Here is a 19,906-nt window from a genome sequence, read left to right as displayed (position 1 = left end):
TAATATAGCCATGTTTAACACCAGTAAATATTTTCCTCACGCCATCTGGCATTACCAGAATCAAAGCATGCTTTAGACGTTAGAGAAACCAATTTGCTAAAGATTTAAAAGGAGGAAAAGGTTGGGCCTTCCTTATAAAAAAAGTGGCCAAAAAAAAGCTACGATTTGGAACAATTCTAAGCAGCGTGAAGCAAGAGAGTGTACAGAAGTCTCAATGCAAACCTTGTTCCCTAGCAGACCACGTTGGAGAGAGACGAGAGGTTGAGAAGGGGGTGGGGAGGGATATTGAAGAAAGGTTAGCCTGGAGGAACAAGACTCCTTTCTCCCCCCACCCCTTGACCCTCCCATGTGACAAGTTGAGCCAACAAGTGCTCTATTCAGCCAGGCAGCCAGGGGAAATGACTGCGAGGCTGAACGCTGCCTAATGAAAGTAGAGACGCTGGTTATTATTATTGTCTTCATCATCCTCGTCATAGACGTAATGCGGTCAGATCTCGGCAAGGATCTGCACTCTTTTAATGTGCGTCAAGTATTGTTGAAAGATCCACACTGCATGTACAAAGAAGTTGAAGCTTCTGGACTTTCTGTTCTTCACCACTTAAGTTATACAGAATTTGAAGTGTTTTTCTAACATCAGGGTCATCTGTGGCAGAACGTGGCAGTGTAATCCACCCATGGGTGTGTGCTTATTCCCATCAAGTGAGTGCTGTCAGACAGAGTGGGAGATGATGTCTCCACTTGTTTATGGGTATTCAGTTTACCTTAGCCTGATTGTGTTTGTTTGTGGCTTGCTGGTGTGACTGTTGGACTCTGTGGCACCGTTGTTTTTCTTGTTGGACTGAACAAACAGTTCTCTCCTCAACTAAATGACCGTAATGGTCTTGGCATTTGTCTGCAAGACTTTTTAGTGTTCCTTGGTTCCAGTCCAGATTGCATCACAGGGCAGTTCCATGCATTTCTTTTGAGCAATGGCCAACAGAAATCATGTGCATGTATGCAGTTTGGGATAGTAATACGTTTGTTTCATCTACAAGCATAGTAACTTACTGGATGGATTACTTTGCATTACTTTGAATGTCATGTGTCAGACACTTGTTGCACATTGGTCTCCTCCTGCTCATAAATTCTTTGTTTCTGTTCTTCTCTTGTTTTTTTCTTCATCAACAGTCCAATAAAGTCCCAGTGGTGCAGCATGCCCACCATGTCCACCCACTCACGCCCCTCATCACATACAGCAATGAACACTTCTCCCCCGGCACACCGCCATCGCACCTCTCCCCAGAGATCCTCGACCCAAAGACAGGTAAAGTGTCATGGATGGACATTGAAAAAAGTATTGAAACATCCGCAGAAACCAGCAGGCAGGCACTCTAATGTGCACAAACAAACAAATGCACACTAATGAGCTTAACAGGGTCATGAAGTTTGAAAAGGAAACAGTGTGTTTAGACACATTTTGGCAAAACTATTTCTGTTTGGAACATACTGAGCAAGTTTCTATTGACATTTTGTTACCTTTTTTCCACCTTGAAAACTGGTTGCTATTGGAATCCCCAAAGTGAATTCACAGCAGCTGCTGTACTCTGTGAAGGATGAAACTACAAACTTTATACAGCAACCTCTCAAACCTGCACTCAAAAGATAAGATTTTGGGTGGAGTATCAAGAGTATTGTTTTAAATAACTTCTCTATGAACACAGTGGAGGGAGAAGGTTAGCGATGTTTACTACACGGAAAACATAACTGCAAGGTTACAATTAAAAACAGACGAATTCTTGGCTAAGTGGTCCCCAGTAATTTCATATTTTTTCAATTGATGTGAGCTAAGAGACAGTGAAACAATGTATTTATCCGTTTCCTCTGGGTTCATGGGCATAAGTCAAGTCAAAAAATAAAAAATAAACCATCTCTATGAAAATAGCATGTCACCTCAGCAGGTATGTTCTGCATTTTAAAAGCTGGTTTCTTCTGTCTGTGCCACCTGCAGGTATTCCTCGGACACCTCACCCATCGGAGCTCTCTCCATACTACCCCCTGTCTCCTGGTGCTGTTGGTTCCATCGCACACCCTCTGGGCTGGCTCATGCCACAGTAAGTTACTTTTATTATAGGCTGTCCGCACAGCCAGATGTGTTTTGTTCTGAACAGTTACAAAACTTGCGTGTTATCACACCACAGTTAAAGCACTGATGTTAGCAAATTAACTTTGTCGGTTTAGTGGCTAACTTCAACCTACTACTTTTGGTGAGTTAAGATTTATGAAAGCACAACACATTTTTTGATCAAGTTCAAGTCAAGAAGCAAGAAGAAAAATGTGAGAAGGACAACATTTTTGCAATTTATGTTTAAAGCAGTGTCTGATTTGCATGGTCTGCTGTCTAAGTGCAGGTGCACCACATCAGAACAATAATAAAATAAAACATTTGAGTTTACCAGGAGGAATTTATGAACATTTATGGGTTTTGCTATGGCTCTTGTAATCAATTGCAATGGTGTTGTTCCACAAGCAGGGGATTTGAGTTGATGAGTAGAGGATTAATGCTGGTCAGTTAGCTGTCAGCTGTGTTTGATCCACCTCACACTGGAGCTTTCGCTCCCTCTGTCTCCCTCTGTCTCTCAGGCAGGGCCAGCCCATGTACTCCATTCCTCCGGGGGGATTCCGTCACCCCTATCCAGCGCTAGCAATGAATGCATCCATGTCCAGGTGAGTGGATCAAGTTTAGCAACACCCCCACCCTCCCAAAGGAAGACATCTAATATCTGCTGCTTCGATGCTATACTGTAATCACATTTTTCTTGCGTTCTTTGCCAGCCTGTTTAAACACTAGGTAAAATAAATGGCTGGTGTGCAGTTTGCATTGTTCAGCTGTTCAGGTAAAACTTTATTCAGAAATAGCATCTTATTTTGAATTACATGATTTCCACTTCTGACAAACATTGTGAGATCACAGACAGGCAACATTGTCAGGACTACAAAGGGATGTGAGGTCTAAGTTGATCACAGACAAGTATAGCTTCTTAAATAGAATGAATTGGCATTCGGTACTCCTCTCCTGTCTTTTCTCTCAGAGCTAAACTCTGTGGTCAGGCCAATGTTCTGAGCCTCTCCACAACGCACACACACACACCGATGAGATGAAAGGGCTGAGAATCGATTAGGACAAATCAAAGCTCATCTGAACCTACACGTCCCATCAGACTTAACTCTCTCACCCTCTTTCAAAATTGGAAAGATTTGTAGTGAGCCTTCCGGTGTTAGTGTGAGAGGAAATATTCAGAAGGGTCTCTGTGATCAATAGCATGTGTAGCTCCATCCTGAGATGGACTCACAACAATCAGAACATACCTCATGGAAGTTTTTACACTATTTAATGCATCAGATTTAGCACAAGCCAAATGTTGCACCAATCCACACAATGGGCTGTCGTGCACAAAAAGCTCATAGCGTGTAATATTTTTGACATTATTTGTTAGTCGGACTCAATAAGATATAAGTTAAAAATTAAGCAAGCAAGAATAAAATACAACATAGGTGACATAAATACGACTGCATGGCATGAATGCTAATGGGAGCATTATTTTCTAAATGTGGAGTTTGACTGCATGCCATCACTTGGAGCAGAATTGAGTTATTCATCAGGGACTAAGTGGGATGTTTACAGATATAGTCGGTATAGGTTTATTACCAAGGGAATGACATGGTACCTCCTTGTTTATACAGCATAAATTATTAAGTGTTTAAAAGAAAACATGGATATATCTGTTCTTAATTACAGATATTTTATTAGGCACACATTTTTTCTTTTTTACTCATCTTTTATATTCAGTAAGATAGTGAATATTGACTGAGGATCTTTCTGTGTGAGCATTTGTAACCTGGACTCCAATGTTGTTAAAAGCAGTTAGAAAAGCCTCTGTATATACTCTGGGTTGTAAGGTCATAAGGCAAAGCTGATGACTCTGGACTCACCTCATGCGAATACAAGGCTATATTGTGCATTGTCTCTCATGACAGTCTGTGTGACATGTTAAAAGAGTTAAAACAGAGGAATTTTCCAGTCTAACACTAACCAGAGTGTGTGATAGAGGGATATGGAGCTTAATTTTCCCCGTTGTTCATTACAATGCTCCATTGTATTAACAATTGGAAATTGAGAGAGACACTATGTAAAGGTGTTCTGTGTGGACGGCAGTCAGCTCTCCATGGTCTGGAACGTGGTAAGGAAAGTGGTTTCAGGTGTCACGGCCATGCTGTCACCATGGTAACAACACACTCCACTTTTCTCCAGCCATTGCTGAATAAAGGGGCTTTTGAAAAAGTCTTTATTTGAACAAAAAGCAAGCATTTCACTCATTGTGTGTATGAATTTAGTCTAGACAAACGCAGTAGGCACAGTAAATTTCAACTGGAGGGTAAGGCAGGGCACTTTCGTGCCAAGTTAGCGCAACCTTTTTCTCGTCAGGTTAACAGAGGTTCACTGTTAAACCCAATTGTTAAAATGTTGCTTCCTTCTGTACTCTCAGCTTGGTGTCCAGCCGTTTCTCTCCTCATATGGTGACTCCGCCTCCGCACAGCCTCCACCAAACCGGTATTCCCCATCCCGCCATTGTCTCCCCGGCTATCAAACAGGAGCCCAGTGGAGACAACATCAGCCCTTCGATGCATGCGTAAGAAAAATTAACTAACTCCTTTTGTTGCTGCACAATATTTCCCCTTGTTTGCTATAATTCACCAGTACCTCTCCACCATTCAGTTTATTAACAGCTTCTTTTTAATGTTTTGGATTAGCAGGAAATCCCCCGTTCCTCCCAAGAAAGAAGAGGACAAGAGGCCTCATATTAAGAAACCTCTGAATGCTTTCATGCTGTATATGAAGGAGATGAGAGCCAAAGTAGTGGCAGAGTGCACTCTGAAAGAGAGCGCTGCCATCAACCAGATCCTTGGAAGACGGGTAAGTAGCACAGACAGACGTGAAATGTGAGTTTATAACTACAGTTGTATGCAAAAGTTTAGGAACCCCTGACAATTTCCATGATTTTCATTTATAAATATTTGGGTGTTTGGATCAGCAATTTCATTTTGATCTATCAAATAACTGAAGGACACAGTAATATTTCAGTAGTGAAATGAGATTTATTGGATTAACAGAAAATATGCAATATGCATCAAAACGAAATTAGACAGGTGCATAAATTTGGGCACCCCAACAGAAAAATCACATCAATATTTAGTAGAGCCTCCTTTAGCAGAAATAACAGCCTCTAGACGCTTCCTATAGCCTGTAATGAGTGTCTGGATTCTGGATGGATGTATTTTGGACCATTCCTCCTTACAAAACATCTCCAGTTCAGTTAGGTTTGATGGTTGCCGAGCATGGACAGCCCGCTTCAAATCACCCCACAGATGTTCAATGATATTCAGGTCTGGGGACTGGGATGGCCATTCCAGAACATTGTACTTGTTCCTCTGCATAAAGGCCAGAGTAGATTTTGAGCAGTGTTTTGGGTCATTGTCTTGTTGAAATATCCAGCCCCGGCGTAACTTCAACTTTGTGACTGATTCCTCAACATTATTCTCAAGAATCTGCTGATATTGAGTGGAATCCATGCGACCCTCAACTTTAACCAGATTCCCAGTACCGGCACTGGCCACACAACCCCACAGCATGATGGAACCTCCACCAAATTTTACTGTGGGTAGCAAGTGTTTTTCTTGGAACGTTGTGTTCTTTTGCCACCATGCATAACGCCCCTTGTTATGACCAAATAACTTAATCTTTGTTTCATCAGTCCACAGCACCTTATTCCAAAATGAAGCTGGCTTGTCCAAATGTGTGTTTGCATACCTCAAGTGACTCCGTTTGTGGCGTGTGTGCAGAAAAGGCTTCTTTCGCATCACTCTCCCATACAGCTTCTCCTTGTGCAAAGTGCGCTGAATTGTTGAACGATGCACAGTGACACCATCTGCAGCAAGTTGATGTTGTAGGTCTTTGGAGGTGGTCTGTGGGCTGTTTTTGACCGTTGAAGTTCAAGGCTTAATGAGCTCACCAAACCAATTGTGTGTTCCAATTAATCAGTGCTAAGTAGTTACAGGTATTCAAATCAACAAAATGACAAGGGTGCCCAAATTTATGCACCTGTCTAATTTCGTTTTGATGCATATTGCACAATTTCTGTTAATCCAATAAACCTCATTTCACTACTGAAATATTACTGTGTCCTTCAGTTATTTGATAGATCAAAATGAAATTGCTGATCCAAACACCCAAATATTTATAAATGAAAATCATGGAAATTGTCAGGGGTTCCTAAACTTTTGCATACAACTGTATATGTGTTTGTGTGTGTGTGTGTGTATGTTGAGCAATCCTTTGAAATCTTCTGTCTTTGTCCACAGTGGCATTCCCTGTCAAGAGAGGAACAAGCCAAATACTATGAGTTGGCCAGAAAAGAGAGGCAACTCCACTCCCAGCTCTATCCAGGATGGTCAGCACGAGATAACTATGTAAGTAGCACATTTTCACATCAGCTCTTATATTAATGAGTAGAGGACGTTAGAAAAACACAATTTTTCTCACTAGACTCAGTCAAATATGACAGTTGCACTTAATTATAGTAATCACATTTTTGTTGGTGGTTTACTTTTACTTTTTTAAACCTGTTTTTAACGGTATTGTTTTATCTGTGCAGGGAAAGCGGAAAAAGAGGAAGAGAGACAATAAACCTGACTCAAAACCAGAAGGTAAGAGGCTTTTTCTTACTGACTGCCTTTATCTGTTTTTTTCTTCACAAACTGTAATAAGAATGAAAAACTAAGAGAAACTAAGAGCGGAGCGAGGGGCTTTGTTTTTCTTGCAGAGTTCAAGTGCACCTATATTCTATTATTTTTATCTACCTTTTTTGCATGGATTCTTTTCTTCACTAACACTTTTACTAACTTCTTTCCCTGCTTCTATACTTTGACAAGCAGCTTATGAGGTTCAGTGCTAATAGTGGCAGGTATGTCTGCTGTTGTGCAACCCAATGACCACTGTAATTTGCCCAAAATAAGAGAGCTTTCCACACCCCAGTGCACATTTTAATGTAGTGTGTCATGTTGTTTTTTTGCATCATAAATGCATACCATCTGGATATGTCTAACATCCTGTTTCACTCTCCCTGTCGTAATGTGTTTCCAAGTTGATTTGAACACATCATGTTTCAGAGCTCTCCCCACCATCATCTTCACTGTTTAATAATCAGTCCTTCACTTCTGTCACCGGCAGCATTGAGGGACATGAACCAGATTTGAAGCCAGCAGCAGATCCATAATTCAGCTTCTTCACTTCTCCTTTGTTTTCCCCAGACTTCTCGATCAGAAGCAAGAAGCAGTGCGTGCAGTACCTGCCCTCGGAGAAGATGTGTGACAGCCCTGCGTCGTCCCATGGCAGCATGCTGGACTCACCAGCCACTCCCTCTGCGGCCTTGGCCTCCCCGGCTGCTCCTGCTGCCACTCACTCTGAGCAGGCCCAGCCACTATCGCTTACCACCAAACCGGAGGGACGCCTGCACCACCACTTCTCCCTACCTGGGAAGGCTTCTTCCTCCTCCTCCTCCTCCTCCTCCTCTTCTTCTTCCTCGTCCTCCTCCTCCTCCTGCCAACCCTCCATCTCCATCCCAATTGGTACTTCGGGTAGCCAGTCGACCACACCCATCCTCACCCGGCCAATCCCCTTCACCTCTCTGCACCCCTCCATGCTCTCCCCCCCTTCCCCTTTCCATCAGGCAGCCCTTCACTCCCATCATGCCCTGTTCCAGTCGCAGCCCCTCTCCTTGGTTACCAAACCAGCTGAATGAATCTGCAAAGGCAATTTTCTCCCATTTATTGTGCTGTATATTGCTTTTCTTTTAAATAGGTATTAGAACAACTTTTTTTCTAAATAATGAAAAGGAAGAAATATTATTGGTCAATATTTGACTGTCTCCTTTTCTACGTCTCTGAATGAAAACAAAATGTATTTTTTGTAAAGTTTACTGCAGAACTGGTTTCTTTTTGATGCATTTATCCAATGAACCTCTTGTATAAAAGAACCAATGTACATAAAGTTTCTTTATAAAAACAAAAAGGAACAAAAACATGTTTTCTTTTTAGCCAAAACCTGATTAATGTTAGTATTAAGTTTAAGTCATAGTACTGGCCAATAATTGCAGTCCCCTTTTCAATTCACGTGTGTGCCCCTTCTTTGACATGTTAAATAAACATTTGAAATTGTTTCTTAAAAGAAATGTCCCTTCTTGTCTTTTCACATTCTATCAACCCATGTTTTTGTCATTTAATAAGGAGACGTTTCTTTAACAAGGTAATGTGGTTTGGATTAATATTCTCATAATAGTGACCACAGTGCATAACAAGTTGATAACTGCCTTTTGTAGGTGTTGAGAATGTAGATTTAATGAGCAGTATAATTTTATTACAGTCTCACTGAAACTGAATAAAAGTCCGTAACGTACCTGTCATTTTTTCAGTCTTGTGTTACGCTTTAGTTCTAAACAGGAAACATCTTTATAAAAACCTGGTTGCAAGGAGCATAATGTTTAATAAAGCAGAATTAGGCCAACCACACTTTAAAATGAGGGCCTGAACCAGGGTACCAAAATTTGAAGACCAAAATAAATACAAATAAAAAAATGATAGACATCTGCTTCTTCTCGGAATATAGCGTCCCACAACAATGACAGAAAAGCAGGTCAGCCCCATCCCAGCACACCGAACCCTGCTCGGGTTCCCTGTTCCTCTTGCACTTTTACTGCATCTTTATTCACCGTTTGGCACGCTGCTTAGGCTTTAATTAACTCAGAGGTAATGGGATGGAGCCCTTGGGACCTCATTAGGCATTTCAATTAGTGAAAAATACACAAGGTAGGTTACAGTTTTTGGTGGCTTTGGAGATAGGAGTAGTGCCAGGGATGGACCAATTATGTCGGAGCAGGGGGAGACCAGCCTGGATGAGCCCACTGGCAACCCCACCCCCCACTGACTTGGAGACTTAACCAAGATCTCACCTACAGGGAGATCTACAAAGCTGGGAAATGCTACTTTACAACAGTCTTAGAGCTGATTGGACTTTTCGGTATGTGCATTTTACCAATAAAGATAGTTTCCAGATAGTAGACAGCACCATCAGGCACATTGGACCAACAGACTTTAAGCTTGATTTTACATGCCACAATGATCTTGACATTGACAGAAATATCTGGGAGATACTGAGCAGATACTAATTATCATCAATTTACTGTTAATTGTCAGTGACAGAATCAAACGACAGTGTCATGAGACAGAATTACCTGTCTTTCAAACTTCAAGCTTCTAAAACTACAGACAGCTGGACTGAGGATGTGTTTCTATTTGCCCCCACCCCCGCCCTCCAGGCACCAAACTGTCATGTCTCCCCTGCTATGTTTTAAGCAATCATTAGCCATAATAAGTCTTTCCTTGTTTGCTGTTCTATCTTACATCTTACATCATTCCAGGCACAAACCACACAGTCCCTGGTGCCACGGTTGCCTACTCTGAGCCACTTCACCGATCCGTCAGTGAAATTACAGGTAATGAGTTGTCAAAACAGCCAGCAAAAATGTCTCCTCAAGGCCATACATCCAGTGCAATGTTCAGTTCTCCTAAGACAGTACCCTTATTATGAGACTCCCCAAGTAAATTACTTAAAATGTACTGGTTAAACTAGGTTGTTCTTTTATGAAATACATTTCCCTACCTGTACGTGCTTTTTTAAAAAATATTATTATTTTGAAGAAAATCCCCTGAAATCTACCAAAAGTTGATTATTACAATAAAATTTGATCGATTTTATTTAGTAGGCTACACAACATACGAGCAAGTAGGATTTTAAAGCGTAGGCATTTTGCTCAGTTTTAAACTGAAAAAATAAAATATAATAAAAAATATCTATTTGAAATGGAATAAAAGGTTTGTCATCATAAAATTCCCATGCTCCACTCAAAATGTAATACGCCACTGTTTATCTCTAATAACATATCTGGTTGCTGCTCCACTCAACATCTGCCATGTAAGCACGAGGTCAGATTTAATACATGTTAATTTTTGCTCATTAAATTCTTCCAATCTCTTGCCAAGCTTCTTTTTTGGGCCTTCCTTTGATCTTGAATTTATTCCAGGTTAACCCTTTGATAGTTCAAGCGTAATATTGCACCAAGAACTGTCATTTGAGACGTCACTAAATTGTAAAAAAAAAAAAGCAACACTTTAACCACAAAAACACACACCGAACAGCACCATAGTCTAAATGCACACCACAACAACAAGGGCTGACCCTGATAATTTCATATCATTGTGTTCTTCAGATTAAGAAGTAGACTATATAAAACTAATCAGAAAAGTCTGATCTTATATCTTCCAGTGACTCATGACCTTATATTCCCATTAATAACAGGATGCTGTGTTTGCTTCACATGAGGTTTCCCGAAGTGATATTAATTGATTGTTTTTGTAACATTCACTCAGCTTAGCAAGACTCAGCTGGTGCCTTTGTGAAGGTATGGCTGGCTGTGAGCTTAACAACCTCCTTAATGTATTATTCATACCTATTTGACCTTAAAGATAGAAATGCAAATGAGTGTCAAGAATGAGAGGGATCATTGGACTTTCAAGACATATTCATTACATGAACCCACAGGTCCCCCACACCCAGCTGAGATGTAAAACACCTCCAATTAACATTTTAATGATTATCTCATCTCTAAAGCTACTGCACACCTTCAATTGTAATCCCTAAAATATTGTTATGTATTACTTGTGTTGCTCAGTTGTAAATTTTAGAGCCTTTATGTTAATTGTGTTACTTCATTTTATTTTTCTCTCTAGATTAAATACTATTTTATACCCCTTAAAGTTTTTATTGGATAATAATATGGGTTTTTGCAAACCACCACTAGCACACAGTCGTAAGGAATCTGGTGTCATGATGTGCTTTTGTCACATGTTTTTAATTGCACTGTATGTCAATACTGCCATCTGCTGATAAGGTCAAATACTGGCACAACCACCTTGTAGTGACTATCCCCACCATGTCAGCACCTAACCTGTGGGTGGGAGTAATAACACACTGTTATTGTTATTGTTATCTCCTCCACTCCTCCTGTGGTGGATCATTAGGATAAAAAACTAATCATGTATAATAATAAATATAACATTTAATTTAATTCTTCTCCGTGCTCTCTTTATCTTTACAAGTTCAGGTCAGTTGAGTACAATAGGAGGATGTCAGCCTCACATACAGTAGCATCTGTAAGTGAATCTGGCCTAAATATTTAATCTCCCTTCGTCTCCACGTGTGCCATTCATATAAAACAAAAATAATGCAGCCATGAGCCTATCCTCCCACAGAAACAAAGAGCTCAAGTCAAGTGGCTCAAATGTGCAAACATGCATTGTTTAACTGTTCATACTGGTTCCTCAAAAACGGATTTACAGAGATATGTGCAGGTACATGTAAAGGAAACGTGCAATGCCAGTTTTTGAAAAGGGGAAGAGGAGCCTTTACATCCTCCAAGTTTGAACAATTGCCATAAACAGTAAATGGAATTTTGACGACATGTGGATGGCTGATACATTTTAGCTGTGTTTACGGTTGGTTTAAATCACTTCAGTGATTGGCCATAAGGCATGAAATAGTGTAGCTTTAAGCGTAACTCTTAACCCAATGACATTGGTTATCATAACTGCAGTACTACTGTAAATATATTATGCTGTAGCTTGTCTAGAACCTTTCATTTAGTGGCAAGAAGTGAGGTTGACAAAAGGGAATCTGATAGGTTGTGTCTGGCCAGATGATTTCCTTAAGCGTGAGGGAGTTCACCTTGTTACACCTGATTGGAGCACTCCGAAATTGTTAGGAATGGTGGATGGAAGTGGTATTTTCCAGATTATGATGTGGGAGCTGCACAACCAAACAAGTGAATTTGAATGTCTTATGGTTGTGATAAACAACATTGAATTTTGGCATTTGAACCCATTTGAAACTTGAAAATGTAAACTTGTATTTGTTAGTTTGAGATGCAGTTATGTCAATATTAAATTTCAACCTCTATTGAAATCTGTTAAAAATGAAAGTTTATAGGACAAATCCACAGTCTATTTACCCAACAGAATTTGAAGTTTTTCTAAAGTAGTTTTTCCTACTTTTACTGTAGAAGACATATTATTTTTCAGTAAGTATGAGCATCTTTTTTCCTCAATACTTTTAGCTACTTATCCCATTGTTCTCACTGAAACATCACACGCGTTAATAAAAAAGAAAGGTGTGATGAATAGGTAGTCATGCCTTAAGCAAGCAAACAGATAGCCTGTATGAATGCATGCAAAGAAAAGTGATAGTCCCTATATGTTGTGTAAGGCAGCACAAATATGAATAGAGGAGCACAAAGAAGCTCCATTCATTGCTTTAACAAACATGAGTGGAAGAAGTACTCAGATCTTTTACTTATAGTAAAAGTACCAATACCACGATATATAGGTACTCCATTACAAGTAGAAGTCATTCATTTAAAATATTACTTAAGTAAAAGTACAGAAGTATTATAATCAGAATATACTTTAAGTATCAAAAGTGAAAGTACTGCAAATTATTTATTATAATATTTTACATTATTAGATTAGTATTGCTGATGAATCAATGTGTAAGTAGCGGTCAGTGGAGCTAGTTACCTGTAATACCTCATACAGTGAAGTTTGGTAGTTTATTTCAGTGGTTTCCAGCATAGGGGTCAGACCCCTCCAAAGGGTCACAAAGTAAATCTGAGAGGTTGTGAGATGATTAATGGGGGAGGAAAGAATAAATAACAAAGTTCTAATACACATATATATATAACATTATATTAATATTTTGGATTTTTCTCTAATCTTTGACTTTAGTGAATTATTGGATAATTCAAACAGTTATTTAAATGAAACCATCTGAAACATTTAGAGGGGGAAAGTCCCATCATCAACTCATAGACATCTGAGACATGACAGTGTAGCCAAACTAGACCATCCACCAGTTTGATCTTTAACAAATTGTATTTTATAAGCTGATCATATGTTTTTTTAATGTAAAATCTTAATTTGAAAAGTATGCCTAACTAGTAAAGCTGTTGAATAAATGTAGTTAAGTAAAAAAATATTTCCCTCTGAAATGTAGTTGAGTATAAGTATAAAGTAGCACTCAAGTAAAGTACAAGAACCTCAGAATTGTACTTCAGTAGCCTTACGCCTTAAGTACTTAGTTACTTTCCACCACTGCTGGCAAATATTACCAAGCCGAGTGATCTTCCAGGCTGAACCAGCACATGTCACTGTCTTAGAAAATAGCGCTGTTATGGCAGCACCCAACCATTAGGTGGCAGTAAATTCCACCTCTGTGTTTATATATGCAGAAGAAGAGCAGGCGATTTGTACACGGAAGCAGGAACAGGACATCCTCCAACCTGTCGACCTGTGTTTGTCAACGCGGATTGTGGCGTACAGGAGACACAGATTCAATATATTTGGTTTGTGTTTTCATTGTTGTGCGGACACAATGAGGACGGCTTTTCTGCTACTCACAGTGTTTCTGTGTTGCTGCTTGGTCAGAGGTGAGTGGAGTTTTCTATCATTTTGCTATCAGACTATTCAGAGAAATGTCAGAGAAATGTTTGAGTCCTCCATAATCCCTACTAGCCAATTAAGCTAGTCAATTACGAAGTGTCACTTGTTTCAACAAAGAGAAGAGGAAGTAATCACAGAGGTCAGTTTCAGTGTCAGAAACATCGGAAATATACATGTCCCTGCTATAAGACGTTAGCGAAATCAAAATAGACTTTACTTTTGTGTATAAATAACGTTACGTTGGGGTGCAAGATTAGTAACAGGCAAGGGGAGATATGGCAGGAACATTTTCATTAAATTAACACCTGAAAGTATCATTTCCTGCAATATAGAGCCTTCAATTATGACCAATAAAGCTGCTCTTTCACTATAAAGCTCAGTTTATATTGCACTGTTATATATAAAAATATTAGTTCTGTTCTTTCAGCAGTGAGTGACAGATACAGTGTTGTCTCAGAGGGTACATAATGCATAGGCCTATATTTCATAGTTTGTAATCCCGAATTGCAAAGCTACGTAACTCATCTGGGCATATTTCGAATCAAAACCAATTTTTTGTTGTTTGTGACCTGATTCCAGCTCATGTAGGCTTCACTTTCCAATCCACAAAGTTTGATCTTCTTTCAAATAGGCCTTGTTTTTGTCCTTAATGATAACTGCTATACTGAGACAATGAGAAAGACAATGATATCATATATCAGAATTTTATTGTATGACAGTAATCGTGTGGCAAAAATATAATAATCGTCACAGCCCTAGACACACACTTAAAAATAGCAACAAGGAACGATAACAGGGTCTTCCCATTAATAACACCATCAAGCACATGATGTTTAATTAGGAAAGTAGCTTGCAAAGCAAGTGTGTTCAGTATGTCTTGATAACTCATCCCTAAGTTAAAATAAAGCTTAATCAAATAGTCTTTATCATAGCTATCACCAAGGAGTGCCTTAAGCAGGGGGCGGCTGGAGCAGGTTCTGTGCACTCTATACTTTGGGGCGAGAGGCTGGTCCGTTGTGCTGGCTCTTTTTATATACATTTATCTCATGGCCACATGTTAATTAAAATGTGCAAATGAAGTAATTAAAACATGGGAATGAAGTAGTATCTCGTGGCCACAAAGTAATTAAAATGTGCAAACTAATCGTATCTTGTGCGCACGCAATAGCATTTCGTGGCCTTAATATAACTATTTTTCCTATCTGTGGATCTTCCTGGTCTCTGTAGGAATGGCCTCAGAAATGGAAAAAAAACCCCAACAGAAATTACAGTGAATTTTATTGTAATTTGTTCTTGTTCAGCCTGTACACCAAACTAATTCTAATATTTCCAAGTCGCTTTACAGTGCGTGGAGGCTGCTTCCTTGACCTTAATGTTATGGCCTTTATGTTACAGCATATAATCTTATTATGTAATGAAATAAATACATTTCTGCTAATTTAATCAATCTGGGAAAGCTAACAAGAAGACAGAGGACATTACTAACAAGATGGGACAGAACAGACAGGTAGTGGAAAGTAATGCAGTGGAAATAAAGAGGAAAAAGTAATGTGGACTAGCCAGCAGATTTGTCTAGGTCACCAATGCAGAATTCAAAGATTCACTAAGGCAGCATTCATGGCATTTATTATTCTGTTATTGCCACCATGCCCCGTGTTCTGCTGGTTAAAACTCTACATTTCTTATTTACAGCGGCTCCAATACAAAAACTAGATCAGCCAGAAAACAATGAAAAATCATCAGCAGGATCCAGTGAAGTTGGGAAGAACCAAACTTTAACTGGTACTAATGGAGCGAAAGATGTCCACATCACTGACAATGCAGCAAAGGATGAACAAGCAGAGACAACTGATGATAAGTCTGCAGGCAAAACTAATGATGGAAAGCCAGTAGGGGGCAAAGTACTAAATCAGTCCAAAACCGAAACACCAGCTGATGAAGCCAAGAACCTTGCATCACAAGCAGACAAAGCAAACAAACCAGATGACATCGAGCAAAGGAAAGAAAAGACACAAAGTCAAGAGGAGCATGTGGATGAAAACAACAACAAAGTGACAAATGTTCAGGGGCAGAAGCCTGAAGGCACACTGACAACCGGCATAGAAGAGGAAACTAAAACTCTAAATAAAAATGTTATGAAACCTGCAGTCTCAGGAGAGATAGACGAGGAGAAAGAGCCAGAAGGAAAGGACAGCAAGGAGGAATTGCAAGTGAAAAAGGACGCCAAGAAGGAAAAGCCAGAAGGAGAGAACGCCAAGAAGGAAAAGCCAGAAGGAGAGAACGCCAAGAAAGAAAAGCCAGAAGGAGAGGACGCCAAGAAAGAAAAGCCAGAAGGAGAGGACGCCAAGAAAGAAAAGCCAGAAGGAGAGGACGCCAAGAAAGAAAAGCCAAAAGGAGAGGACGCCAAGAAAGAAAAGCCAGAAGGAGAGGATGCCAATGAGGAAAAGCCAGAAGGAGAGGACGCCAATGAGGAAAAGCCAGAAGGAGAGGACGCCAATGAGGAAAAGCCAGAAGGAGAGGACGCCAATGAGGAAAAGCCAGAAGGAGAGGACGCCAATGAGGAAAAGCCAGAAGGAGAGGACACCAAAAATAGAGAAACAGGAGATAAAACTGTTATCTTCCCATCTGGTATAAAGGATGAGGCTGAAAGCAGTCATTTCTTTGCCTACCTTGTCTTTACAGCTGTGCTGGTGGCAGTGCTTTACATTGCTTACCACAACAAGCGCAAGGTACTTGGCCTTTTGTACTTATTCGGATGTCTCTGAAGTATACTTCCTGTGTTTGCACTGACCCAGATTTGAGTCGCAAATAATGTTGTATGCGTGTCAACCATTTTGGTCTGTGCATTCTTATTGCAACAAATGAAAATGAAATGGGCTTTTTTGAAACCTAGAAATGACTGAGCTAGTTCTGTTGCAGACCTTAGTTTTATATTCATTCAGATCTTCCACTATATGCAATGGATTAATTGGACCATAGTTTAACTAAAAGTGAATATTTTCTGGTCAATTTAACAGTTTAAACAAGCACTAAAAACAAAGTGTAAAAATTACCCTTTACAAAGCAAGGCTAGCTGTTCCCCCCTGTTTGCAGTCTTTGCTAAATTAAACTAACCAGCTGCAGGTGGTAGCTTCATATTTACTATACCGATATGAGAGTGGTATAAATCTTCTCATCTAACTTTCGTCAAGAAAACAAATAAGCACATTTCCCAAAAAGTCCAGTTATTTCTTTGAGGTGCTAAAAAGCAGTGTTTGTTAGTTTAAACATTTTAACTTAATTGTCCAGTACTGTGTGTTGCATAATGGAGCACACATAGAAAGAATAATCCTCTGTGATGCCTCTTATAGGTTCCTAGCTGAATTATATCCATATTTGTTTTGTAGATCAGGCTTCATACAACAGGCTTAATCAGCTGAAAACTTGCCAATATCCTTTGCCAATATCCTCTTTTTTCCCCCCAGATAATTGCCTTTGCTTTGGAAGGAAAGAGATCCAGATCCACACGTCGACCTAAATCCACAGAATACCAGAAGCTGGAACAGCATGTAAGTTGTTGAAGAAATACCCCCCTCCTTTTAAAAAACAAACCCCCAAATAAAGTACAGTATTATTACATTTTTAAATCTCTCCATTTTCTTTCAGATGTGATCTCAAGTCATTCTCTCAAAGCTATTGCCTCGAGCAGCTGAATACACTGGAGGTTGTGTGAGAAGTGGGCGAATGAATACTGGCGATATTTTCCTGGAGTACTCTGCATTGATTTCACCCTGTGTTAAATGGACATTCTTCTATTTTGTACCTTTTTAGATGCTTATTGTATGACTATGCAGATGACACTGTTGCCTTATTGAGGGAATTAGTGAAATGCAGTGAGGGTAAAATAAGCATGCTGTTTTTGCACTTGTGTTGTTATTCCACTTTTAAGGCAATCTTGTAATTTGACCTGATTAAGGTCCTGACTCAGGATATTTCAGTAGCAGATGAAAAGTATTAGCTGAATGGATTCCAGACTTGTGTGTACAGTGCGTTAGTGATTGCACTACCTAAAATAAGTGTACCTAAATAAGCCATCTGAATCTTAAAATGTGTGTTTTAAATGTCTATTTGATAAAATGTATCAAGAGTCCATTTAGATGTACACAAGTGTCAAAATGGGATTTCTGCTCGTGTTCACAACCATGTGGTGTTGGCCAGATGAATGTAATAGCAACCTTTATTTTCCAAATGAGATGCTAGCACAGTGCTTGCTGACTTTAACTTCTTAAAGGCTGAGCCTTCAACAGGCTGAAAGGATTAAGTCTGTACTTAAAGCAATAGTATAACATTTAGCAAAATAGGATTATTTGGTTTCTTGCTGAGAAGATCAATATCACTCGTATCTTTCCAGCAAATATTACATTAAGGCTTCAGCCAACTGCCGGTTAGCTTAGCCTAGCATAAGGACTGGAAACGGGGAAACAGCTAGTCTGGCTCTCTCCAAAGGTAGCTAAATCTGCCCCCCAGCACCTTGTTAAGAGTTCACTAATTAACACATTATCCTTCTTTTGTTTAATTTGTACAAAAACTGTAAAAAAAAAAAAAAGTGTAAAATTGATACGTTGTAGTTTTACAGAGGCTGTGTGTTGGAGTATTTCTTGGGCGGGAGCATTTATGCTAAGATAAACTAACCAGCTGATGACTGTAGCTTCATATTTAGCGTACAGATACAACAGTGGTATCAATCTTCTCATCTAACTCTTGACAAGAAAGGGAACGAGCATATTTCCCAAAATGTTGGAACTAGCCCTTTAAACAACAATTAATTACAATTAAGCAACTGAGGTGTTTTAACTGCTGTCAGGGTAAACATGTAAATGCCTCTTTATTTATCCAGACTGGATGTCAATGCGAAACAATCCGTGTGGCGTGACTGGCGTTGTTAAAATGTTGGTTATCTGCAGTCAGTCTGGTTACTGTATGGCTGCCCGACACATCAGTGGCTTGTTATTCCTCTTTTAGGTGAACATTTCTAACTTGTGCCACTTGTTGCTTTGCATTGAAACACTAGTCTGAAATGTAGATTGTTTTAACCTAAAAACTAGGAAATTGGCCAACAGCTTCGTTGTTTTAACTGTTGGGAGTGCAATATTGGAAAAAAACAAACTGTATTTGGGGATAGGTTGACCACTAATACATTAGTTTAAATCTTTCCTCTAGAGTAGATGTGTTTATGTTCCGATGACAGACTTGTGCCAAATTGTGAATGATTTTACTGTGATTCATTGTGTGAGTCTTGTATTGTGCCTGTTTCCTGAATTGATGCTATATTTCTACTGGGCGGTGGTCACAATATATGGAAAGCCCTTTATGTAAAAAGGAAAAGAAATATAAGCCAATTGCTTCTTGGCAGAAAGTCCATATTATGTTCCAAAAATATGATTTTTATTGAAAACAGAATTCTGCATTTTCATAATCAAATTTGTTTACAACACATTGCTCTTTTCATGAGTCACATAAGTAACTGAATTAGTTAGAAAACATCACAAGCCATTCTTTCAAACAGTCTGGCTTAAATTAGCAGGTTGTCAAGATGTTTAATGACCATATAGCTAAATAACTAAGTATTAGGTATTGATTTCACTTTGTTAGGAATGGCTCTCCATCCAGCTGTCCTTCAAATGTATGATTGCACAAATATGTGTGTGCAACCAATTAAGATGAGCATTCATTCTAAAATAAAAGCTTTTTGTACTTTCTAGTCTCAAATGAGTTGGATTCCTTGACTGCCTTCACTGTTGTCACTGCTGCTTTAGTGATTCAGGGCCTGTCATATACAAGCCTATAATCAGTGGTAGAATAAGTACTTAGGGTTAGGGTCCTTTACTCAGCAAAGTACCAATAGAACAAGCTAAAAAGGCCCGCACTCAAAATCCCACAAAGTATTATCAACAAAATATAGCTAAAGTATCAAAATTAAAAGTACTCGTTATGCAGAAAGACCATGGCTAATATCATTATATATGACATTTATTTATATATATATATATAGCGTAAGTAGCATTTTATTGTTGTAGTTTAGACCCCCCAGGCCCCCTCCAAACGGTCCCAAGATTAATCGGAGGGCTCGTGAGATGATTAATGCAGGGAAGAAGAATAAACTACACATCTTCATTTTCCTGACTTTTCTCTACTGTGCTTTTTTGAAAAATATTGCATAATTTTACCTCTTTGAAACCATCTGAGTAACCTAGAGTGGACATAACTCTGTGGTGGAGCCGCTAAC

General features: G+C 39.3%; 2 protein-coding genes across 4 annotated transcripts in view; both read left to right on the top strand.

Annotated features, from left to right (window-relative positions):
* Positions 1-8,495, top strand: part of tcf7l1b (transcription factor 7 like 1b) — a 33,869-nt gene extending 25,374 nt beyond the window's left edge. Inside the window, exons 5-12 of one of the 3 annotated variants that reach the window (XM_044197267.1) lie at positions 1,168-1,303; positions 1,988-2,090; positions 2,620-2,703; positions 4,524-4,667; positions 4,792-4,951; positions 6,397-6,504; positions 6,690-6,741; positions 7,345-8,495. In XM_044197267.1, the coding sequence (XP_044053202.1) occupies positions 1,168-1,303; positions 1,988-2,090; positions 2,620-2,703; positions 4,524-4,667; positions 4,792-4,951; positions 6,397-6,504; positions 6,690-6,741; positions 7,345-7,835 (1,278 nt within the window). In that variant the 3' untranslated portion in view covers positions 7,836-8,495. Of the gene's footprint in view, positions 1-1,167; positions 1,304-1,987; positions 2,091-2,619; positions 2,704-4,523; positions 4,668-4,788; positions 4,952-6,396; positions 6,505-6,689; positions 6,742-6,969; positions 7,005-7,344 lie in introns of those variants that run through there. The other 2 variants (XM_044197266.1, XM_044197268.1) reach the window with 2 other exon arrangements.
* A 992-nt stretch (positions 8,496-9,487) lies between these two features.
* On the top strand, positions 9,488-19,389 carry tgoln2 (trans-golgi network protein 2). Its single transcript, XM_044197269.1, has 5 exons — positions 9,488-9,584; positions 13,431-13,628; positions 15,334-16,370; positions 17,106-17,189; positions 17,287-19,389. The coding sequence occupies exons 2-5, from the start codon at positions 13,574-13,576 to the stop codon at positions 17,290-17,292; spliced, it is 1,182 nt and encodes a 393-aa protein (XP_044053204.1). The 5' UTR covers positions 9,488-9,584; positions 13,431-13,573; the 3' UTR covers positions 17,293-19,389.
* Positions 19,390-19,906: the final 517 nt, after the last annotated feature.

This window comes from Siniperca chuatsi, linkage group LG5 (assembly GCF_020085105.1).
Source record: "Siniperca chuatsi isolate FFG_IHB_CAS linkage group LG5, ASM2008510v1, whole genome shotgun sequence".
In the NCBI taxonomy this organism is placed as follows: domain Eukaryota; kingdom Metazoa; phylum Chordata; class Actinopteri; order Centrarchiformes; family Sinipercidae; genus Siniperca; species Siniperca chuatsi.
Note: the sequence above shows the minus strand (reverse complement) of the source record. Positions and strands in the feature narration are given on the sequence as shown.